We start from the raw sequence: 24,642 nt of genomic DNA on the forward strand, positions 1-24,642 counted from the left end.
TATCATTTCAATTTAGCGTTATTCCACCCAAGGAGTTTTTAAAAAAGTTAAATAAGTGTAAGCCTGACGGCATAAGGTCAGGTGAGTATGCTTGGTAGGGCAATACATCCTAGTTTCAATGACTTTTGGTGAGTCGCCAAATATGTGTGTGATCTCGCGTTGTGATGGAACGCTTTACAATTGAGGAGCTCCGGATGTTTCTGGATGACAGGTTCGTTTAAACTGTTCAATTGCCTACAGTACGCATCCGAATTAATTATTCTAATACTACACCTAATACATAATATTCTAATACCACAACAATGAAAGCATGATCTGCTTTTGATGTAGCGAATCATCTCTTTTAAAAATTAGCTTGTCACCATTAGTTATCATTCCTTTAAAAAAAAAAGGATAGTTTTCTTCTGGTTTCATGAGCATATTACTGATGCTGATTCGTCCTATTAAATAAACTTCTTTGAGTTCACAAGGAACCCAAATATCGAGCTTTGTTTGCTTTTCTTTAGGTGGACACACAATAAATTTTGTGACTGAACTCTATCTCTTGTGTCGGGTAACATGGGTTTGACTGGATCAATGTCTTTACTTTGTCATCATCAATCTAACAAGGTCTTTCTGATTGAGGAGCATCTTTAAAATCAAAATGTGCAGAATTTCTTGAACCCGTTTTGACACTGATGTTCTTGAAGAGCATCGTCACCATAAACTTTGTGCAATTTTTCACAAGCGTGGCGTGCGTTTTATTTTTAACGGAAATAAAATTAAAGAATATAAAAAAATGAACACTTTAGTGTCGTATCTCCAAAAATCATAGAAATATCTCAATTTTTATCTTTACAATGAAGTTTAAACTATCAGATATCAATAATGTAACAACTACTATTGCAATTGCTTGAAGTATTTCTGAAACTTCACTGCCTCTATCTGTTACTAAGAAACACAATGACTTTTTACTCAACCCAATATTTCTCAAGATATCTCTATGTTAAACAATTTGTATGCCAGTTTCATTTTTGATTGCAGTGCCATCTGTGAACGAAAAAAAATCCTGTGTGTCACATTGAGGTACGATTTTTCTGTATTATCCAAATATACAAAAAGAAATGTTTTCTATTAAGCATTTGATGTTGTCTCCGTCCCAACTGTTAAGGAAAAAGAATAGAGGGGATATTTGGTATCATTTATGCATTATTTTGATATATTTGACATTTTGGAAATCCTGTAGATATAATCAGTTTTATACTGATGCATTTTCACTTAATTTGCTTTTTTTGTTTTGTTTGGATTGTACTCTTTGTAAATAAAATAGGCATCTCAATGTTATGCTATATCCCAATTCTCTACACTTTCCACCTCTCTATAACTGTGGTTTTGCAGAATCTTGTTTTTTCCCCTGGTAACAGTTGTAACTTTTTGCTGGAACCTACTATGAAGAAAAAGCAAGACTAACCGAAATTACGGTAATGGAGAGTAGAGAAATTGTGGTAACTTGTGGCGTCTATTCTATTTAGGAAGCTCATAATTTTTCTCGTATAAATTTTAGTTTTATTTTATAAATATAATGATATTTATCTCCTAATTGTTGTATGGACCAAAGAATAAGCTGTAAAAATCTATTACTGAGAAATGTTAACATACATTAGTGAAAACAATTGATGGGATAATGTTTTTTTTTTTGCTATAAAAACTAACAAAGAAAATCAAACTATACCTGGCCAAAATATGGGGAAACAAAAATGGGTCTAATCTGTACTCTAAATAAGGAAAATGGTCACTGACAGACACTCTGTTAGCCAGAGAAAAACTTGTCTAATAGAGTGTATGATCACCCCTAATAGTTACACAACTCGAGCATTGACATTTTGTGCTGTTTACCTAGCCTCTTGTCAATCCCAGTGGCAACCACAACCAATCTTGCACCAAGGTACCCTTGAGCTAATCGATGGTCATTGGAACTGGTCTTTGAGCTGCAATTCAACGAGCAAGGCGTCCCATTTGTGTTTGATGGGATTAAGGTCAGGGTACATCGCAGGCCACTTCAATCTTTGACTGTTCTCCGATTGTAGGTATTCGTCCACGAACTGAGCCCTGCTTGGACAGGTGTTATCGTCCATTAAGATGACATGTGCTCTGCGGAAAAGTCTCACATAGGGTGCAAGGATTCCGTCCTTGTACTGCTGACCTGTCTGGTATCTGATCGAACACGAAGGTTGATATGCCCATCTGCCACAATGCCTGCTCAGACCACCTTGACTATAGGGGTCTTTTTCGCCTATGTCAGCTGATATCAACTCCTAGATGTTAGGGACTAGGTTCTCTCCAGATGAGAACATGTCTCGAGTGGCTGTTCAGACTGAATTGCATCTCACCATCCTCTGTGCAAGACAGGTGCTCTCGACACCACCTTGTCTTTTTTGAGGGCTCACAGTCAAAGGAATGCTGACTACAGGGCACCTGCATTAAGTTTCTAGGCGGCTGGTATCCATGAAATGTATGTTCCTGTTGTATTTACACTGCAAGCAGGTTGCATTACATTGTAAACAGGTTGTAAGACGCCTGCGTCTGTGTCGTGGATCGAAACCTTTTGGACAGAAGTCTAGAGCTGGCGTTGCTCTTTTGCGGTCTTGACCAGGTTAATAGGCCACTGTTTCTGTCTCTGTGAACTGTTCCATTTCTCGAAGCCCTGTGGTCTCTGCAACAGATAGCTTATGACTAGCCAGTCTCAAGTCTTCCAACTATTCACCATCTTGTGGCATCATCTGGACAATGACCACTGGCCATAGTAACAATGGGTAAACAAAGAAATAAAAAAAAAGATTAGGCTAAGCCTTTTCAAACGTCCTTACACTACAAGATTCTGCTAGCAAATAAAGTATTATACACAGACACAATCACAGCGTCACTGCTCTTTGACCTCAAAGGGCAGAGGTGTCCTTGAAAAGTTTAGCTATTATCTGATGCCTTGTTTGCGTATAGCCATTACTTATTTTGTTTATTTTCTTCTTTTTTTAAAAAAAAACTTTTCCTCTCTTTTGTTTTCATCAGTGTATAATAGTTGTTAAATGAATAAATAAAAATGTTATTTGTTCAATAAATGAGTGTTCTTGTTAGCTTTTTATTGAGATGAACATTTCCTTTTCTTTCTCACCCACAAATTTTACAGTCTGAACTCTACAAACAGTTACCATGTTCTCTGATTTGAAAGAATACTTGACCAGAAGGTAATTCAGATCTTAGATGAGGTTCAATGCTTTCTAAAGAACATGGTCAGAAGCTGTTATTTATATACAAAAAACTAGATAAATTTCTACAAAATTGCATCGACCGATTTGGCGGTTAGGTAGAAAAATAGGTGTTGAGTTTTTATGGAAGTTTTAAGGAAACTAAATAGTTCTTGTATTTAAGAAAAAATTAGTTCTTACTTTTAAGATTACGTTTATATTATAGATTAGATTTTGGTAACCATTTGGCTCATACTTATCGCGCCATTGCTGTATTTACATCATTTTTTGTTAATGTTCTTTCTTCGTTGAAACTAATCAAAACCTTGTGGTGCTTAAATAATATAAAGCTTTTTTTAGAAAAAAAAAATGCTAATTTCATTTTGACATAGCATATTAAAAAAATCATTTAAAAATTGCATTTCATTTAAAAATAACCACAAGAATAATACAACAGGGTGGAATTTGTTTATGGATTTGATAATCCACACTAATCTTTCAAATGTTTCCACTGGTAGGGATAATTTACAAGGTGTTCTATAATATATTTTCTTAACATATACTTCAAGGATCTCTGTTAAAAATGAAGCTATATAATTATCATGCAAGATGTCTGAAATTAATATTTAAGTGAGAAAAATACGATTTTATTAAAGTTTGGGGAATGATTTTTTGAGGAAGACATTAAAAATACTAAAAGCTTGTTAGAAACACCAAGTTAACCTTAACAATGAAACTGGTTTTGATATTTTAAATCCCTCTTTTTAATAGTGATACGTTGATAACATAAATTTTTTATCGTTTTAATATCATTTTTGTTGCAGACCGAAAGCAAAAAGAAACACTTTAAAAAAAAAATTATACTTTATTTTTGGTAGTGCCTTTCAAATTTACCGAGTTTTAGAATGATTAAAGTTTTCTTCTTTTCTGAAGATTTAGGATAGATAGCCAGAGAAGTTTTTAATTCTATTTAGTTGCTTTCTCATTTGCTATCACATATAACTTATTATAATCATTTAACTTTCAACATAACATGATCGGACTGATACTCGTCGTTCTGGGTTAGGGAAACTTGTAATTGTTTGGGAATTTGTTTCGGAAGAAAATAAGTAGAGACATAATGTAATTCTTGCTGTTTTAGAAGAAAATAAGTCGAGAAATAATGTAATTTTTGCCAAGGCCAGGAAAGTAACTAATTTCTAAATCCTCAATAAGTTATAAATAGCTAATGAGGTTCAATGTGAATAAGTTTTTGGCGAGTTAGATTGTGTGCGTTTTATGTCAGTCAAAACATTTAGTGCATTTTATGAGAAGTCAAAGAAAAAAAAGTACAAAATTTAATGACTTTAAAGAAAATTTAAACAAACATAGTCGTAACATTAAAGGGCCTCTGCCCTCGCTATCTACGATTTCGGGGTATGTTTTCAATTTGTGTTTTTCTGTGCTGAATAAATTTTTAATTATATAGTATTAGGCAACACAATACCTTGTAAAGAAGGTACTAGAAAATAAAGGGGTCGCTTGATAGTGAACCTCTGTCTAATTTCACTCGAAACTATAAAGAAATATAATTATGCGTTTTGTGATTTTGAGTTAATAATTTAAAACTACACGTTTCTCAGTTTTTATATTTTTTTAAAAATCTAGATTTAATTTAGTTTAAACAATTATCAAAAGCAGGTAACCGTATACTCTTTAATTACCTAAGCAAAAACTGTTGATTGCGTAATTGTATTGGCATAATTTTGTTAGAGTAAATGTAAAATACCGCACGCGTTTTTAGCTCTAATTGTGATTTGGTGACGGCCTTGTATTTTGCATGTATCGGGAGATACTGCCAAATAGAATAAATATACATCATTTGTTTATTTGTGAAAATTAAATAAAAAGGATATTCAAAATTTTCTCTCCCCTCCCCCTTGATAGTTGAGTACGGTTAGGAGAGGAAAGGCGTTACTAAGATGTTTAGTAAAACATAATTCAGCAAAACAACACGTTTTTGAAACTATATATATATATATATATATATAACAAGAACAGAGAGTTCGGCCTTACTAGCTCTAACTAATATTGGAGCATTTCTTTTTGTGACATATTCTAAGAAATTTTTTATTTTCTATAATGACTTTCCTCAGTTTTTGCCGTGAATTTACAAAATTTCAAAACTATTAACAAAATGCCAGTTTGTGCGATTGCAACTTGCAAAAATTCTGATAGAAAAACAAAAGGAAAAAATATAATTTTCCGCGTGTTCCCTAAAGTAAATGAACAACTATGTAAAGAATGGATTTCGAAATGACACAGTTAATATAAAACAGCAATGCGTTTTTTCTATCGTTAAGAACTTTTATAAAAATTCGTTATCTAAATAGAAACCGCCTCGTTACTTCAAAAATAAAGGCATGTGAAAAAAATTAAAAAATGGTTAAAGTCAAAGAAAATTAAAACGTAAGTAAAAAGTATAAATAAAATATATTGTGTACAGTTAAAATTCTCCTAATTTCATAACTTATTTTTTTAATGTAGTTATTCTAAATATTTATGATTCTTTTAAAAATTATATTCTCTTGAATTTAAATATCTATAAATTATATCATCTTAAATTTAAATATCTATAAACAATTGTAAAATTTCTAATGTCATTATGAACCTAAATTATTATTTTGTTTCAGTAATTAGCGTTTAAGGTTGATGTTTCCTAATGATTAAGTATGAACAAATTGCTATTAACGGCATATTTTAAAATCAGGGATTCTAAATTTAACTTAACTTATCGTTATAAAAGAATATGTAGATAAAAAAAGTGTCGATATATGCCTTCATTTTTCTTAATAGTTAAAGTTAAAACTGAACTTTTTAAAATAAAGTATTTATAGTGTCATTTTCGCCAACTTGTAAAATATTTTTATAAGTTTAAAATGGTATTTTTTTAATATACTGGCCAAGAAAGTTTTTTTAAACTATGTTTATGAATGGAAATAATGTGTTAATTACGTAAAGTTTGAAAGCTAATAACCAGAAAAAGTCTAACTTATTTTTACAAAGAGAAAGATGCAAAATTATCATAATATTTTTACGTGCGATCTTCCGAGATCTGTGGACACAGTGACGTCATGAGGAGGGAAATCGTAGCTTCAGCTCTAAGAGCGGAGTGAACTAGCCCTTCTATTCTCTTTAGCCCTGGGACTAAACTGCATTTGCGTTACATGGAGAGAACCTCTCATGGGTAGCCTGACCGCAAGGGGACTCTAACCTATAATCCGTCTACCACAGAGGATATTTTATGTCAGAACTGTGGTCGGTTCAAGCCGGATGCGGATTCGTATCGACCAGCTATTGGTGGGATTCGAACCCGGTTCACCTCATTGGAAGGCGAACGCTCTATCCCCTGACTCTTCACGGCTCGATATGGACTTATTGAAGAATTTCCAAAATAAAACAACTTTTATTATATATTAGGAAAATATGATATAAACAAAGGATTTCTGCCTGACAACCGTGCACGCAGTCGGTCGGTGTAAAACTAACTCCTTTTAGGAAGGAGTTAATTCCCAAATAATAATGCGATGGTAGTCTCTGTCTCTGAATTCACATAAATAATAGATAAAATGAAAAATTTTACATTATTAGAGAAGAATATTGTAACCATCAATAAAGATTTAGGATGTAAACACCGATAATCGATGTTATCTGCTAACACTTGAACTCTAGATATCTATCGGCATACATTTGTAGATATCAAGAAGCGGGCAGTTTCTGCTTCTTAGTATCTATTCTAAGTTGTTTTCAAACAAATTTCTCTGGTAACAATTAGTCTGGGTAACAAAGTAGGAAATATTATTGCTTTTATGCATACGTCTAATATTTGCATGTGATTATAATTATTTTTGTTGTTTACTTTAAGTGAAATTATTGCCATGTTGTAAAATACAGAACGTTGGGCATTTGTAGATGTGAATTTAATTATCTCTTTTAATTTAACAAAAGCATCCAATGAAAATATCATCTTTAATATAATGTTTGTATTTTTTTTTTAAAGTGATATTTCAAAATAATTTAATTTAGCAAAAGTATCTAATGAAAATATTGACGTTATTTTATTGTTTGTACTCTCTAAAAATATCAAATATTTCAAAATAAATTTATAAGGCTTTAGATATTAGAGTTTAACCAGTTATCGACTAATTAATAATTTAGTTAGTTTTGAGTATTGACTGTTACTAACCAAGCAAATTTTAAAAAGGTGTATTTTTAAAATTCCATTTCTCTGGAACTATTCGACCGATTTCGCTCAAATTTAGTACTTTGGCATTTAAAATTGCATTCACTAAAATGATGTAGAAATTTGTGTACCTTACAAGTCGAAATTTTTTCTACTATTTAAAAAATAGCCAAAAAATTATAAATATTTACTAAGAGATATATTTTGCATGGAATTATCTTTGGATGAAGGAATATATTGCACAAAATAATGTATATATATTTATAATATTGTACAAAAATGTTTCAATACGATTAAAAAGTTCGAGATATGATGAAGTACGCAAAAAGTGAAGTTAACATTAAAAAGTTCGATACGATTAAAAAGTTCGAGATATGATGAAATACGCAAGAAGTAAAGTTAACATTAGGGGTCCAAATTTTGGATCGCTCTCCTGACCAAACTATTGGGACCATTTTTCCCAGATTGCCTCTATTATTTCGGAATTTTTTGTATTTTCGGAATTTAAAAATCCGAATCCGTCAAAAAAAAAAAAACATGTTTATTTAGAGAACGTATGTTTTTATGTCAGGTTACGTAACTTCTATCTAATCGTACGAATATGGTAATGGTAATATCGTATGAACTAATTAGCATCTTTGAGGTCACCCCGACAAACCATTAAGATTGAATCCTAGAATGTGAATTTCGATCTTTAGATCAAAAGTTATTCAGAGTGGACCATTTATTATTTTGCGCAGTGTACAAATTTCAATTTATTTTTTATACTTTAGTTATTTTCTTAGTTCAATTTCTTTTTACTTTTGCATGGAATGTTGTGCTACATTTCATTAGCGGCATCAATTCTGTACAAAAATTTATAAAAAAATATTCTATAATTGTCCTAAAATTTAGTTTGTATTTCAATTAACTGAAGTTTTAGTTTTGTATGCTTTTTTTAAGGACATGCAAACAAAACTATGCATGCAGACAAAATTATAGATTTAAAGATTTATATAATTCTTCCTTCATTATATTTTAAATCAAATATATTCGTTAGTTTTACTAAAATATTCTAATTAAAAAAAAAGAAAAAAAAAACTACTTAAAAATTAAACACCTTTAAAATTTACAGTAGAATTGGTTGTTCATAAGAGTTATTTTAAAAAAGAAATTTTAACATTTTTTTACCTTTAAAAAAGTAAAAAATTTTTAAATTATTCTTAATAACTTTAAGAAATTTTAGTTTACTGTTTGTTTATTTCAAATTAGAAGAAAATTAGACTCTGTCTTTAAGAGGTTGTTGCATGTTATAATTTTATTTTATTTTATAACCGGCATTGAATAGCTGCCCCAAGTCTGAGTTTTCTACTGTCAATGTTCAACTCCGTAACTTTGCAATTTTGACTTACCCAAAAGACAAAATAATTCCTGGATCAATCATTGGGACAAACTAGCCTTCGTGGAGGAATTCTTTCTGAAACTAACCCGCATTTGCGTTACGTGGAAAGAAAAGCCACTAAAACCTCCCACGGTTAGCCTGACGGTTAGGGAACTCTAACCCATGAACCGTCTACCACTGATTATATTTTACCTAAGCACTGTGGTCGACACGAGCAGGGAGCAGAATTCGTGTCAACCACCGCCGGGATTCGAACCTGGGTCACCTCATTGGAAGACGAATCACCTATCCCTTGAACCACCACGGCTCGCATGACTTTTACTATCATTCAAATTATACATGATGTTTCGCAATGACAGCTCTTAATACGGATTTTTAAAATCCTTGTTACCAAAAAAAAGAAGTGTATACCTATTAAGGGGTTACAAATTAATATGGAATTTCCAAAATTATCAGACTATCGAGGAAAGCAGTATTAAAATTATCAAAACAAGCTTGATTTGCTCTGAAGTTAGGAAGAAGTTTTTTTTTTTCGTTTTACCCCGTCTAATTTAGACGGGGTAAAACGAAAAAAAAACAAAATATTATTTTGACAAAATAATATTTTTTCTTCATTATCATGCATATATTACGACCAGTATAACAAACATGTAAAAATCAACACGACCGCAGTAGGGCTTATAAACTCATTTCACCTCCTCTTAGTTTCTACTGCAAATGCTTATATTTTTAATCTGGCTTTCCTCGTTAATGATTCGTAAAGGTTTTGATTATTTTTTTTTGTTTTTTACTCCTCTAAAAATTAATTTGCAATATTAAACTTTTGTCTTGGCGAGAAGTCTAAAAGTACATAACAAGGGCAGTGATTGTAGAACAATGAGATCAACTAAGACTTCTTATCCAATTTTTTTTTAAAATTTCGCTGGAACAATATTTTCTTCCAGAAAAAATATTGACGCTATTAGACATTTGACGTCATCATCGTAACTTATTTGAAGCCATTAGACACATTTAAAACCTTGTCGTTTATTCTCTGATCTCATTTATTTGCTGATTTTGGTGAGCATGCATTGTCAAGTAAGTCTCAGCCTTCCTTTTTTGCGTTTTCCATCAGGTGCCCAAGTAAGGGCAATGTTAGCAGGGCTATCCCGTTTTAAACAAAGAGTATGTCCTGTCCATCTTCTCTTCAAAATTTCCACATGAATGGTAAATTAATCTGCAGAACTTTTTTTAAACTTTTTTTGGTAAAAGTCTGAAAATATGTAACTAGGGCAGTGATTAAGTAGCAGTGAGATCAACTACGACTTCGTATCCAATTTTTTTTTTTTTTTTTTTTTAAATTTCGCTCGAACAATATTTTCTTCCAAAACAATATTTAGCTCATTTGACGCCATTAGACATATTTAAAACCTTGTCGTTTATTTTCTAGAGATAGAAACTAATAATTTCTTCAAAATGCCTCAAGTAGCAAGCGGTTGGATAGTTCTGCCTATTTTAGCCGTTGTTGCAGTGGGAGCTTTCATTTGGAAGAAAAAACGATATGTGAAAGTGGGATGCATTAATAGAATACTGTTCTATCCTGTGAAGTCCCTGAGAGGACTGGAAATCACAGAAGGAAAGTGTACGAAATTGGGACTTGAAGTAAATGGACTCTTAGACCGGTAAGAAATTTCTCACTTTAAATGCAGCGATAGGAGTACGTATAATAATAATACGAACAATAATTCTGTTTACATAATACTTGATAATATTATGTCATATACAATAATGACATAATTTACACAATATTGCATAATTTACATAATATAACATGATTTACATAATATTACATAATTTACATAATATTATGTTTACAAACGATAATTATGTTTAATTATGTAAACATAATTATTGTCTTTTCTCATATATTTAATAGCAAAATCTCTCACCTTAATTTCGCTCATTTTAATTATTCTTGTAGCGTAATCATTGTGAAAAGTAATCCCTGTAATTTCATGACTCATCTTTATTGTTGTCTATGCATAATATAATCATTAATAAACCATAATTAACAAACAGTTATTAATAAACAGGAATTCATAATTAATAAACCATAATTAAAAAACCATAATTTTAAGGCAAAAATTTCGTATATGGGTCATTCTCACAAAAACAGTCATTTTCATGTCCCCAGTATATTTTAAGTTTGTTTTACAACTTACGAAAAAAAAATTTCAGGGTAAGTGTCCTTCAGAATGCAGGCTAACAAAAGAATAAAAATAAAATTATCAATTTTTATTTTTTATTTATTTTAGGTAATTAAAACATACCAATATTTGAAATTAACACTTGTCCCCACTGCTGATTTAAAAAAAGAAAAAAATTGTTTCTGAAATAAAATTTTTTTTTTTACAAATTCGTGTTTTTTATTTCAGAATACTGAAATATAGAATTCAGAAAATCAATTTTAAATTTAATTTCTGATAAAAATATTAACACAGCACTATTTTAAACTTTGTCCCCAGTGTTTCGCGTCATTCCCTCACAACAATGTTCTTATCACCTGCAATCTTCTTAGAATAAAAATATTTTAATAAAAACTTCAGAAGTTAACAACTGGCATCATAGAACAAAATTGCAGTATGTTTCCATCTTCAACTTAAAGAAGCTTTGCTGTGGAATAAATTTGAATGAATCAAACCAGGTAAAATTTTTTACATTTGTCATTCCCTCATGTCGTTTTTTAGAGTAAAATAAAATACAACTTCAACGAGAAAGTGGATAATTATATGTTGCTTTCTTGTATGAATATAATTGTATGTGATTGTTTTCAGAAATTAATTAGGCCTAACTGTTAGGTTTAAATTTCATTAAATTTGTCATTCCCTCACTAGTGTATAAAGTGAGGAAATGATGCTGAAGTGAGGGAATGATTCAAGATGAGTATATTATTAAATTTCCCAAACCTTTAAAAACTATTAAGTATGCAAAACTAAATTATAATAAATGTTAGATATACTTAGTATGCTATCATTTTCAAACTTGAGGTAGCTGTAACTTAGAGAAAAACATGTATTAAAATAAAATATCATTCCCTTACTATTAGCGTCATTCCCTCACTTTTCAAACAGTGAAATTAATTAATTTATTTAAATATTAAGTATAATTTATAGAATATATACTTTCTTTATAATGCCATTATATATTTCTATTAATATAAAAAGTTTCAGAGCTTTTTATTCACTTTACTTTTTTGGGATTTTATGAACTGAAAAATGACAGTTTTCGTGAGAATGACCCATATATAAAAATTATCATAGGATATTCCAATGGGGTTCTGTCTATGGTAAAATTTTACCATATACGTATGGCAATTATTATTTCCCATATGGCAAAAATTTGCCATATGCATATGACAAAATCCCACAGGAATATCGTATGGTAATTTTTTATGTCAAACCTATGGTAAATTTTCTAAGGGGAGTATCTTAATAGTTTCGAGATTTTATTACACCTCTGGGGGTATTAACCAGAAATTTTTCTCCACTTAATTTGGGGTCCTAATCCTTTTGTTTATAAATATTTTTTCATACACCAGTTTATGTATGTGCAAGACATGACAAAACTAATGAGCATAGCTCCTTACCTACCTACCTATCCAGGCACCCCTTTCCTGAGCCAGTCCTCTTTCCTCTTCCTATCCATTTAGTTTTGATTTGCATATATCTCAGTGCGCATGACATCTTTGCCAAGTAAGTCTCGGCCGTCCTCTTTTACATTTTCCATCGGGTGCCCAAGTAATCGCAATGTTAGCAAGGCTATCCCGTTTTGAGTATGTCCTGTCCATCTTCCCTTCAAAATTTCTTCATGAATGGTTGATAATCTTGCCTTTGTTAAGCTCGAAAATTCTTAAATACTTGTTTTGGAATATTTCCAGCTTTCCTACTTCAGTTTTGAGGATGTTCCCAAAATTCAGCACCATGCAAAAGTGTGGAGGGAAACAGCTTTAAAAATATTTATTTGTTTGGTGATTTTTATATTTGAAGCTCTCAAAAATTTTTGAAGGCTTCTGAAACAGGTTCCAAATTGCTATAAGAATTTATTTTATTTTTTAACCGGCATTGAACAGCGAACCTATTTCAGTGTTTACTACTATCTATGCTCAACTACGTAGCATTGCAATTTTGAAACCAACCCAGAAGACAAAAGAATTCCTGGATCAAGATTGGGACAAACTAGCCTTCTCGGTTAAGCCGGTGTGTAGGGAGCTGTAGTCGGTGTGAAAGGGAGCGAAATACGTCTCGCTACCTTTGGGTTTCGAACCTGGGTCCATTTGTTGGAAGGAAAACGCTCTAGCCATTGATTCACAGCAGCTGAACCTGTAATGATTTTATTTTATTTTATAACCAGCGTTGAATATCGTAAATATAGCTATTTTAAATTATAGCGATTTGAATATCTTAAATATTTAAAAAGTTTCAAGCAATTTTCTAAGTAGTTTTCGTACTTAGTTTGTTCATCAAATTACAAAGGACTGCGTTTGGCAATTCTTTTGGGGTTTGGAGAGTGGTAGAGAGCTGGGGTGGGAAATCCTTCAATATTTTATAACCAGAGTCGATCTCAACATGCTCCAAAAGTTGGAAAATAAAGTATTTTCAAAATAACATGTTCTTCAAACGCATGTTAGAATTTATTTTAAATTATACCAAGTATTCTCTATAAAACATTGACGTGATTTACAATTGTAAGTGAAACTAATTGTTGATGTTTATTGAATTCCAGTTCATTTATGATAATATCGGAAGAAGATAATAAACTGATTTCTCAGCGTGAAGCACCAACACTATCTCTACTGACGCCGAAAATTGTTGACTCAAATCTTATCATTTCTGGACCTAACGTAGACCCTTTGACTGTAAAGATAGAATCCACTCCTAACAAGGATGATAAAATTATTGAATGTCAGTAAGTATATTGCTACTGATTTACCGTCACGAGAAAAACTGTCGCACCCTTTGCTTAAAGCATTAAATTTGAATTCAATAAGGTTTTTATTTGCTTATTTTAAAAATACGACTATTCTCGACATATGTACTACATTAATAGTTTATTCTAATTTTCCCATTTTATGCACTTTATTTAATTTTTCGATGTTACTTTTTAGGGTACATGGAGAAGTGTGTTATGTTGTTGATTGCGGCGAACAAGCATCAAAATGGTTTCAGAATTTTCTAAAAAGGCCCAATATTCGATTAGTTCATTTCTTTCCCGATTTTCCCAAAAGAAAGTTTGTACAAAATCATCAGTTTTTCAAGAAATTAAGAGAGAAACATCCAGTAAGAAGTGGATTCATTTATTTTCTTATTTACTTATAAAAATTCTAAATCACGTGAGGCGTTTTTAGAAAGTAAATCCACGTTTTACATAACAACAAGCAACTTCATTAAAACCTTCTTTGGCGAGAGATAGGTTGCGTGTATTATATCCTGCATTTTAAATTGATCAATCGTCAAAGATAAAAAAGGAGAAATGAGAAATTCAAACTTAACTTTAATAACATTTTAGCAACAAAATCAAAAGCATCCAGCATTATAATCAAAGACGTAGAATATATGAAAAAGTATAAAGCAAAGTGCAAAAAGAGAGAAAGAACAGACTTTTGCAATACATTTCATTGACTTTGAATTCAGTTCAGTTCGTTATTCTTCAGAAAGGAGAATACTTAGAAAATACATACAAGTTTAATGGTTCACCAGGTATCTAACTTTGGTACTTGAACCTAGTATGTTGATTGCACCACGATAGATTAGAACAAACATCAGTGTTTGGAGTATCGGGCAAATGCATACCGGACAGTGGCACTTGACCTTAAAAAAAACATCAGTGTGGCTTATACCGGGCAGTGGCACTTGACCTTAAAAAACATCAGTGTAGGGTATACCGGGCAGTGGCACTTAACCAGACCTAGTATAACTAGTCCTTTGGTAAATGTACGAAATATATACTAGGTCTAGTGCCACTTTTGCTATAGCTTAAATATTTAAAAAAAATTAAACAAAGCGTTTGAATCAATTTTAAACTGATAACGAAATTATTGCTTTAAAATTGAAAAAAATAATAATAAAAACCGTGCCAGATAAGAGTAATTGAAGTAGTTGCTTTATACAGCACATGTGCGGAAAAAATGTTTTAAAAAAATTATCCTGGTGCATCTAAAAGTGGATGAATATCCCAAGACACCATAAATAAGAAATAACAGCAAACATGTTTCAAACGCTCAAAAGCGGAGCACATTTTCAAGACTTGCCGGCGGGAATGAGAAAAAATGAGAATAAGAAGATAATTTAGAAGTTCTTGTAACTAAATACCTTAATCATTTTTCCACTGCTATTTATCGTAAATATTTCGCATTTTCTTTGCCCCGTTATGTTAATCCTAATCACCCTAATTGCGAGAAACTTTCGTTCTGAATTTCATACTTTCGTTTTCTGGGCAACTTCTCTGACTCTTCTTTTTTAAACTTCGAACTTAACTTCCTCCGTTCGCTCATTGCTATCCAAAGATTTAGCCCTTCTCTAACTGATTCAGCTCTTGCTTAAACTTACTAGACCCAAACACCCCTCTTTTTCTAATCCTTACAGAGAACGTGTCACTTTACCGGTTTTTCCCCCCATTTATTATAATATTGCTAATATCTTTCCCCGTTTTGGTTTTGGAGTCAACTTTAGGCATGTTAACAAAATCAAATTTAAATCTCCGATTTTCTTAAATTTTAAAGTTTAGTAATATTTTTAGTAATGTTTTTTTTAAATAGTTTTCCTTCTTCTCTTTAAAAAATTATANATATATATATATATATATATATATATATATATATATATATATATATATATATATATATATATATATATATATATATATATATATATATATATATATATATATATATATATATATATATATATATATATATATATATATATATATATATATATATATATATATATATATATATATATATATATATATATATATATATATATATATATATATATATATATATATATATATATATATATATATATATATATATATATATATATATATATATATATATATATATATATATATATATATATATATATATATATATATATATATATATATATATATATATATATATATATATATATATATATATATATATATATATATATATATATATATATATATATATATATATATATATATATATATATATATATATATATATATATATATATATATATATATATATATATATATATATATATATATATATATATATATATATATATATATATATATATATATATATATATATATATATATATATATATATATATATATATATATATATATATATATATATATATATATATATATATATATATATATATATATATATATATATATATATATATATATATATATATATATATATATATATATATATATATATATATATATATATATATATATATATATATATATATATATATATATATATATATATATATATATATATATATATATATATATATATATATATATATATATATATATATATATATATATATATATATATATATATATATATATATATATATATATATATATATATATATATATATATATATATATATATATATATATATATATATATATATATATATATATATATATATATATATATATATATATATATATATATATATATATATATATATATATATATATATATATATATATATATATATATATATATATATATATATATATATATATATATATATATATATATATATATATATATATATATATATATATATATATATATATATATACATATGTGCATATATATATATATATATATATATATATATATATATATATAAATAAACATCTATTTTCTAAAACTATTTATGGTCAATTTTTAAAATTATCCAGTATAATATTACCTTGCGCACATCCATTTCGGGCCCATCCTTGGTAACTAACAAATCAATGCACAGAATAACAAATCACTTCAGCAGTGCAGTAAGAACGACACTTTAAAACCCTCTTGTTGCACTCAATTTGCGCTTTTGTCTTCATATTTTGTAATCTGGCAATCTTTCTGCGAAAACATAATTAAATCATTCTTGAAAAATTTCCGTCCATGTAAGTTTATCTGATTTCGCTACTCGCTTTATAGTCCATGTTTAACTGTTTTTTCATTTTATTTTATTTTATTTTCTGTTTTTACATGTTATTTTTACTTATTTTTACCTTTTGTGTTCTATTTTATTTGTTGTAATTTTTATAAAAAAAATTTTTGAGTGCTCCTCGCACTATTGTATTAATATATTTTGCTTTGGCTTTATTGATACAATATCAGAAAGCACTCTGTTTTACGGATATAATCATGTGGGCTGATGAAGGGATTATATCTTTCTTTTTTTTCCCCGGTTTTTTAAATAAAATTTCATCCTTTTTTTTTCTTTTTTTTAAACTGTTGTTTGTTATTTTTTTACTTATTATTTCCCCCTTTTTTCATATGTTCATATGTCTTTAATTTTTCTTTGTTTTATTCTTCATTTTGAACTTCATAGTGAACACAGTTTACAGTGAACTCCCGGATATAGTGAACGAAATGTTCGGTCCCGTGCCTTGCTATATACGCATAATGTTATTTTTTGTGCATATAGTGATCCAAAAAAGTGAGGAAGTTAGATATAATGAACTTTTTTCTGTCTTCAGCAGATTTTTTTCATTTTTTTTTGTGTAATATTTTGAAATTTCTACTTCAAAATAAATACATATACCAATATTTAAAACCATCTATAGAGGGGATTGTAGCGATAAGCATTTTTTCTTGTTTGCTTCTTTTATCTCACTTTCCCATCCTTAAACAAACCAAGCAGATGTTTCCAACCCAGGCAGAAGATGCACATGTAAGGTGTCAGTGAGATCAATATGCATTTTCCGTCAGAGGGAATTATTCGTTATTGGTCAAAGGGTTGGACACTAATATGTGTTGATAAGGCCCTCATTTCAACTCCTTTTTGCTGTCAGTTCAGTTAAAAAAAGTCTGCAAACAAGTGTCTCAAATTTAACTATGGTGACCAGTAAACGTAAAACGTTCTCCATTGATGATAAAATGGGCATAATTAGAAAAATTGAAAATGAATACAATCAACTTGATATTTGCTGGGAATATAAACTATCCAAAACTGCAGTTTGTAACATATGGAAAAATAGGCAATTAATAATTTCTGTTCATGAAAAAAATTTAGAAGGCTGAAAAAAAGTTTAGAAAAGCAGATCACAAGGAGGTTGAAGAAGCATTACTGAAGTGGTTCAGCATTAGAAGAAGCTGCAATCTTCCAGCTTCTGGACAAATGTCGATGAATTTTCTAAGTTATCTTATGAGACTACTATTATGTTCTCGAATGGCAGGTTAGACATGTTTAAAAAGTGGAATAACAGAAATTCAGGAAAAATTATCTGAGAGTCAGGAAGTGTTTCCATATCTGATGTTAAGGATTGCTCGTCAGCTAAAAATTACTAATTTTTTTTTGCTCACAAGACGAAGAGTAACGAAAAATAACAAATTTTTTGCTACTACATAATATTTTTCAGTCATTTATTTGAATAATGTGCAATAAAAGGGAGGAGTTTGGGAACCATTAGTTAAATTGCCTGAGTAACGGATATAGTGAACTCCCGGTTATAGTGAACAAAAATTTCGGTCCCTTGAAGGTTCACTATAGCTGTGTTTGACTGTACATAGTATTTTAGATATTTGAAGAACAACTTGCAAATTAGTTGAAAAATTATTAATTAACGGTGAAACAGTTATTTTTGGCCAAATTTCACAGCAATTTTTGACAATAGCTACTTATATTAATACAAAATTGTTAATGAGGTTATTGTGGCGCGTTTAACTATGCAATTCCTAATCTTTATGATGTCCTTCTTCTAAGTTTGTGAATGTCACATAGAATCCCCCTTTATACAGTGTTATAGTCATACTCATATATATAACTGTTTTTAAGTCAAAATGTTTTTGATTATAGCGAATGCTTTTCTTTAACAGATTTCCCTTCAAGACATAGCTACATTTCATGTTATGTCACAGTCATCAATTGATGATTTGAACTCCAGGCTTGTTGAGAAACAAATTTCTTTCCGAAATTTCCGTCCCAACATTTTAGTTGATGGATGTGCTGCACCATTTGCGGAAGTAAATGCACTTAATATTATTCTATTTTATAATATGTTTTTCTCATGATTTGTCAGAACATTTTTAGAGTCCTTTTAAGTCGTTTACCGAATGTTTGAAAATTGATCAACTGTATAAGAAATTCTATTAAAAAGAAAAACGTAAGGAGATAGAAATGTGTTGTGTTCCTCATAAGAAACCAGTTTTTATTCTAATAAACGTTCAAAAATAGTTTTTAAAAAGATCGTTAGCAGATGATACTTTTCTAAAGCCGTTTTTTAGATATTGACATTTTTGATGTTTTTCGAAATTTCTGCTTATCTAAAACTATTCGACAGATGGTTTTTAGTTTTGAAAAAAGAAAAATGCTTCTCAATTTTTTTTTATTTGGTTAGAAAGGTCAAAGTTGAAGGTCATTTTGCCTTTTTAGAATTACACAAGGATTTACATGATTCAATATATATTTTTTGTTCGAATTCCACCATGCTAACTATTTTATTTTATTTTATAACCGGCGTTGAATAGGTGACCCAAATTTTGAGGTTAAACCAATGTTCAACTCTGTAGCTTTGAAATTTTGGTCCCAATCCAGAAGACAAGGGTACTCCTGGATCAAGTATCGGGTGAAATTTTTCTTCCAGGAGAACGTTTTGTTGGAACTAACCCGCATTTGCGTTACATAAAGAGGAAAACAACGAAAACCTCCAACTGCTTGCCTGACTACAAGGGGACTCTAACCTATTATTCTTCTTTTACTGAGGATATTTTATATCAGCCATTGTGGTCGGTACGAGCCGGGTGCGGAATTCATATCTCCCTGCCATTGCTGGAATTCGAACCCGGGTCCCCTCATTGAGAGGCGAGTGTTCTATATCCTGAGTCACCGCGGCTCTCATGCTAACTGCTATTAGGATATATGTACTTTTGATTGACTCGAGACACAAAAGTTAAAGGTAATTTTTGCAAAGGACAAAAAAATCTACTTTTGCCAACAGTAAGCAATATTTCAGTGAATATTTTCGAAATAGTAACTATTCTATTCTATTCTAAATAGTAACTAACGCATTCTATTCTAGACTAACTATTCAAGGTGAATTATTTTTTTTCATTTTTTGGGAAATAAAACATTTTTGTCCAGCATTAAGCGCGAGTAATTTAAACATCTAAGGTCATATAGATAAATGTTTAAGTTCTGTTTTTTTTCTTCAAAAAATCTGTTTTTAAAAAAAATTCTGCTTTAACACTAAAAATACCAACACTTAATCTATACCTATTTCTACCATAGCCGGTCAAATGACCGGACTGTTTCTTGATTGAATGTATGAAATAGGGATGTTAAAAAGGAAATAAACTAAAAAAAAACTTTATTATAATTAAACAAAATTGTATATTGCCAATTTTTATGTATTACAAACCCAAAGAATAAGAATTTTTAATTCATTGCTCAACGCATTTTTTACCTATACAGGGTGTTTCTATTATGCATTTTCCGCAAGCATATTTCTTCTAATTATTATTCTTTCCATAATTCTTATAATTATAAGAATATATAAAAATTATAATCCTTATAATTAATATTATTTCTTTTAAGAAATTTTGTTGTCTTGATTGTTTCGATATTTTTCTGGGTAAAAATTAACAGTTAGTTCGAACTGAAGTAAAGTTATCAAAATAGAATATAAGCTACTTACCAAAACATTTAGTTTTTGTCACTTTTCCTTAGACAAAAATGCCAATCTAAAATTTTAGGTACTTTCTTGAAATTTGAATTCACAGTCATTCTGATTGAACTAACTATGCAACATTCTTTGCTGAAATGTGTAACTCATCGAATGCAATACGTTGAACAAGCATTACATCGTGATTTCTCATCCAATTACCTTATAAGGCAATAAGTTGTTTTCCCTGTCAAATGTGGTAGAAATAGGTATAAGACAAGTATTATTTGAAACAAACAAAACACAGAAAGAAAATAATGGAATATTTACTCTATATAATTGTTAGAAAAAGTCATGAAGTCAAATTTGTAACAAAGATGATAAGCTCATTTTTGATGCAAAAGTTCTTAAACGGTCATTTGACCGGCTATGGTATGGTAAGTGTTAATTCTAATTTACTAAAATATAAATACATTACCCTTGCGATAATATGTTCAAAAATAATAAATATGTTCTATATAACTAGGATAAATATGTTCAAAAATTATTCAGAATCCGTAGTAGTTGGTGTCTCTGAATGAAATGTATCTAAACGCTTGAGCTAAAAAATTTTTTCGTCAAAAAGGAATCGTCCTTTTAAAAGGAAGCCTAGCACAAATCGGTTAAAATTGCAAAAAAAAATAATAATAAACAAACAAATAAATAAATAAATTTCGACCACGTTCTGCGCTCGTCTTAAGTGACCAGGTATAAAATTTAATGGAAAAGAAGCTTTAAACAGAGCATAAAATAATCGATCAATTCAGTTTACTTTTTTTTAACTTACCCCCTAAGCATTAATCTCGGTTGCGTTCCTGAGTAGAGCCTCTGAATTAGAAAAGCCATAGCTAAATGCACAATCAATATTAGTTACGAAACTCGTCAACAGATAGCGTATCCGGCGGGGAAAAATTATAAAATTAAAAACATTGAATGCAGCAAGCAGTACATTTATTTCTATGTTCTTTTATTTTTATAATTTAATATGTTTGAAATTATGGTTTATTTCTATTACACCTGGTATATAATAAAATTGCAAATAAATGTTCGGTTAGACAGGCTCAAGTCAATTCAACATATTTTTTTAAACACAAAACAAAATGGCCGTCACCTCCAGAAATAATAAATAATTAAATTGCAAACAAAAATGTTTGAATATACTTGCTTACCAGAAAGTACCAATTTATAAATGATACAATATTGATTTTTATAGGATTCGTGGCAATACATAAAATTTGGAGAGGAAGTTGAAATGGAAAATGTTTTTCCTATCACTAGGTAAGCTAAGAAATGTACAGTTTTCGAAAAATAAAATGGCTGTCAGAAAATTTACTTGAAATTTTTTCTCAGTTTTTGTCTTTTTTGCTTTCCTTGTTTCATTCTTTGTTTTTTTCATCTTTATTTCAGATGCTTAATGACAACGGTTGATCCCGATAAAGGAATTTTAACTCAAAAAGAGCCATTGACGACTTTAAGAAAGTGAGTAGATCAATATCTGATTTGTTTTAGTTTGATAAGTCACAAAATTCCTTATTTTATGTTTAATCTTTCTCTTCCAACAAATACATAAATTCAAAAAAGGCACGTATTCTTAAATTTAGTATATTTTTTTTAAATGTATAAATCAGAAATAGGAGAATTACAATTAACTACTAAACAAAAGAATAACCCTACATCGTTTTGTATAAACGAGGAGATTTTTTTTTTTTACCGTACTCTATAAATGAAAGAATTATCATCGAATTCTAGCAAAGAAATTAAGAATATAAAAGGGCAGAGTTTCTTAAAAAACGATTAAAATTAGTATTTTCAATGTTCATCATAAAAATTCACCCATCGCTCCTTATACATTCTTTCCTTATACATATTTTTATAAAAAAGTATATTATATTTCTGTTTTTTTAGTTATCTAATATATAAAAATAATGGTAATTTCAGATTTCATTAGAGAAAAGAGCGTAGATTATTATATTACTATAAAAAAAGCTATGCCTTGGTATTTAAAAAAAATTTCCATGTTAAAAATAAATAAATTAATGAATAACTATTAAAAATTCTTTTTTGTGGGAAATTATTTTGAGCAAACTAGTTTCATAAGCATCTACAAGAATTTTTTTTGTAACAAAACTGTTGGAATCACCGTTTTTAGACTGTAACTATTCCCTTTATTCCACCATATTTTATGGGCCCAATTTAAAAAATTCCAGGGAATACTTATGAGGGTGAGCAATGAATGATATATTTTTTGAATTAGTCTAAATATATGTTGGCTTATTGCAATAACACTTAAAAGTGATTAAAAATACTCACCAATCACTGACCGTTTCTCATGCATGGCGAGCGATTTTTTAAATTTCAACATTTTAAAGTCACAGAACTGACCGTACAGCTTATAGTTCGTTCACCAGGAGTTGGCACTTGGATCCGCCTTCATCACGTGGTATCCGACGATATTATTTCGCTATTTTTGGGAGAAGGATGTGAACAATCCTGAACAAGGTTACTATTTGGCGATCGTATGACAAACTATTTACTTCACAATCTTCATGTAATTTTTTTTAACATTAAATATTTCATAAATTTGATGACGTTTCTCTCTTTGAGTGAAAAATTTGTCCTTTTTGAGTCATTTTTTCGCAATATATTTAATTAGCTAGAGTAACGAAATGTATAATTGCAGATGATAAATCGAAGTAAGTGACTGAACGAGAATTCGCTGTTTGCGTTTAGCGCACATTAAGGGTTGTCTTAATTTCAAGCGCGGATACGTTTCTCCTCTCACTCCCGCGCTGAAATGAATTCTTCGTCCAAGGAGGAGGAGTCAGGTGCCAACTGCTGGTGAACGAACTATACCTACACAGCTGCTACTGAGCGCAGTTGTTCCCGAGGAATGCCGGGATACGACACAAGCACTCGTTGCGACACATGCGTCACCTATTAGTGTTCTGAGGCCCTTACTTAAAAAAAACCTCCTACATTTTAAATTTAACTATATATTTATCTTTTATTAATACTGAATATCATTTTTGTTCTAGGTATCGAATACCAAAGGATCCTAAAATAATAAAAATACTTGGCTCCATTCCTTGTTTTGGAACTGGTTGCTTTGTATTAAAAACTGGAACTATCAAAGTACAGGATGAAATTTACGCTACAATCACCCGTCCACTGGACACAGTACAGAAATAAAGCTTTTTTAATGAGTGACATTTGCTTCATTTAAACTGTTTTGTTGTATGTTGAAAATTGAAAGAAATACACCTTTTTTTTTATCCGCCTGTGTTTTCTTCTTTATTTAAATGCAAACTTGTTTTGAAGTTTAAACAACTGGGTAAGTATATGTCTCTCATGTGAAGATTGTCTCCTTGTATCCTGTATGTAGATGACGCACACACAAATTACGATTTTAATACCAAAAATAAAACTGGTGATAAATGGTGACAAAAATAAATGGTGGGTGGTTGATACAAAGTCAGCTCTCGTCTAGCACAGACCACAGTGCCGACGCAAAATATTTTCAATTTAAATAAAAACCAAACAGATTTTAAAGACACCCATGATAGCTCATACAGTACTTCAGAGTCGTGATGGCTCAAGGGATCGAGAGCTCGCCTTCAAATGACGTGAACCGAGTTCGAATCCCAGCGATAGCTGGTCGATACGAATTCCGCATCCGGCTGGCATCGACCACACTGCTGACGTAAAATATCAAGCATCATTGGCTGCGGTCAGTGTGCTGGTGGGTGAGCACTTGAATTAGTCTGCATAGAGACCGAGGGTGTGCGGTATTGGTCCTCGTTATACTGTTCTACCGTAAAGTGCTCGATTTCGCGTGTAGGTCGTCGGGCTACCAAAGCAGGGGAGTCATCCCTCTACAGCGGATCTAAATTGCGATG

General features: G+C 30.0%; 1 protein-coding gene across 4 annotated transcripts; it reads left to right on the forward strand.

The window, feature by feature from the left end:
• Nucleotides 1-6,905: 6,905 nt before the first annotated feature.
• LOC107455857 (mitochondrial amidoxime-reducing component 1) lies at nucleotides 6,906-24,024 on the forward strand. 4 transcript variants are annotated; one of them, XM_016073575.4, is made up of 8 exons: nucleotides 6,906-7,040; nucleotides 10,254-10,485; nucleotides 13,586-13,768; nucleotides 13,968-14,139; nucleotides 18,924-19,070; nucleotides 21,960-22,024; nucleotides 22,154-22,225; nucleotides 23,782-24,024. In XM_016073575.4, exons 2-8 carry the CDS (start codon nucleotides 10,280-10,282, stop codon nucleotides 23,933-23,935), a joined length of 999 nt encoding a protein of 332 aa, XP_015929061.1. In that variant the 5' UTR covers nucleotides 6,906-7,040; nucleotides 10,254-10,279; the 3' UTR covers nucleotides 23,936-24,024. The 4 variants fall into 4 exon arrangements, with proteins under 4 accessions (XP_015929061.1, XP_015929059.1, XP_015929060.1 ...); XM_016073573.3 differs by having other exon boundaries at nucleotides 6,909-7,048; XM_016073574.3 differs by having other exon boundaries at nucleotides 6,934-7,092.
• Nucleotides 24,025-24,642: the final 618 nt, after the last annotated feature.

The sequence above is a fragment of the Parasteatoda tepidariorum genome, chromosome 7 (assembly GCF_043381705.1).
Source record: "Parasteatoda tepidariorum isolate YZ-2023 chromosome 7, CAS_Ptep_4.0, whole genome shotgun sequence".
Classification (NCBI taxonomy): domain Eukaryota; kingdom Metazoa; phylum Arthropoda; class Arachnida; order Araneae; family Theridiidae; genus Parasteatoda; species Parasteatoda tepidariorum.

Coding starts and splice junctions, on each gene's coding strand:
- LOC107455857 (XM_016073575.4), top strand. CDS start 10,280: ATGCCTCAAGTAGCAAGCGGTTGGATAGTTCTGCCTATTTTAGCCGTT. Junction 10,486..13,585: donor GTAAATGGACTCTTAGACCG/GTAAGAAATTTC, acceptor ATTGAATTCCAG/TTCATTTATGATAATATCGG. Junction 22,226..23,781: donor CCATTGACGACTTTAAGAAA/GTGAGTAGATCA, acceptor TTTTTGTTCTAG/GTATCGAATACCAAAGGATC.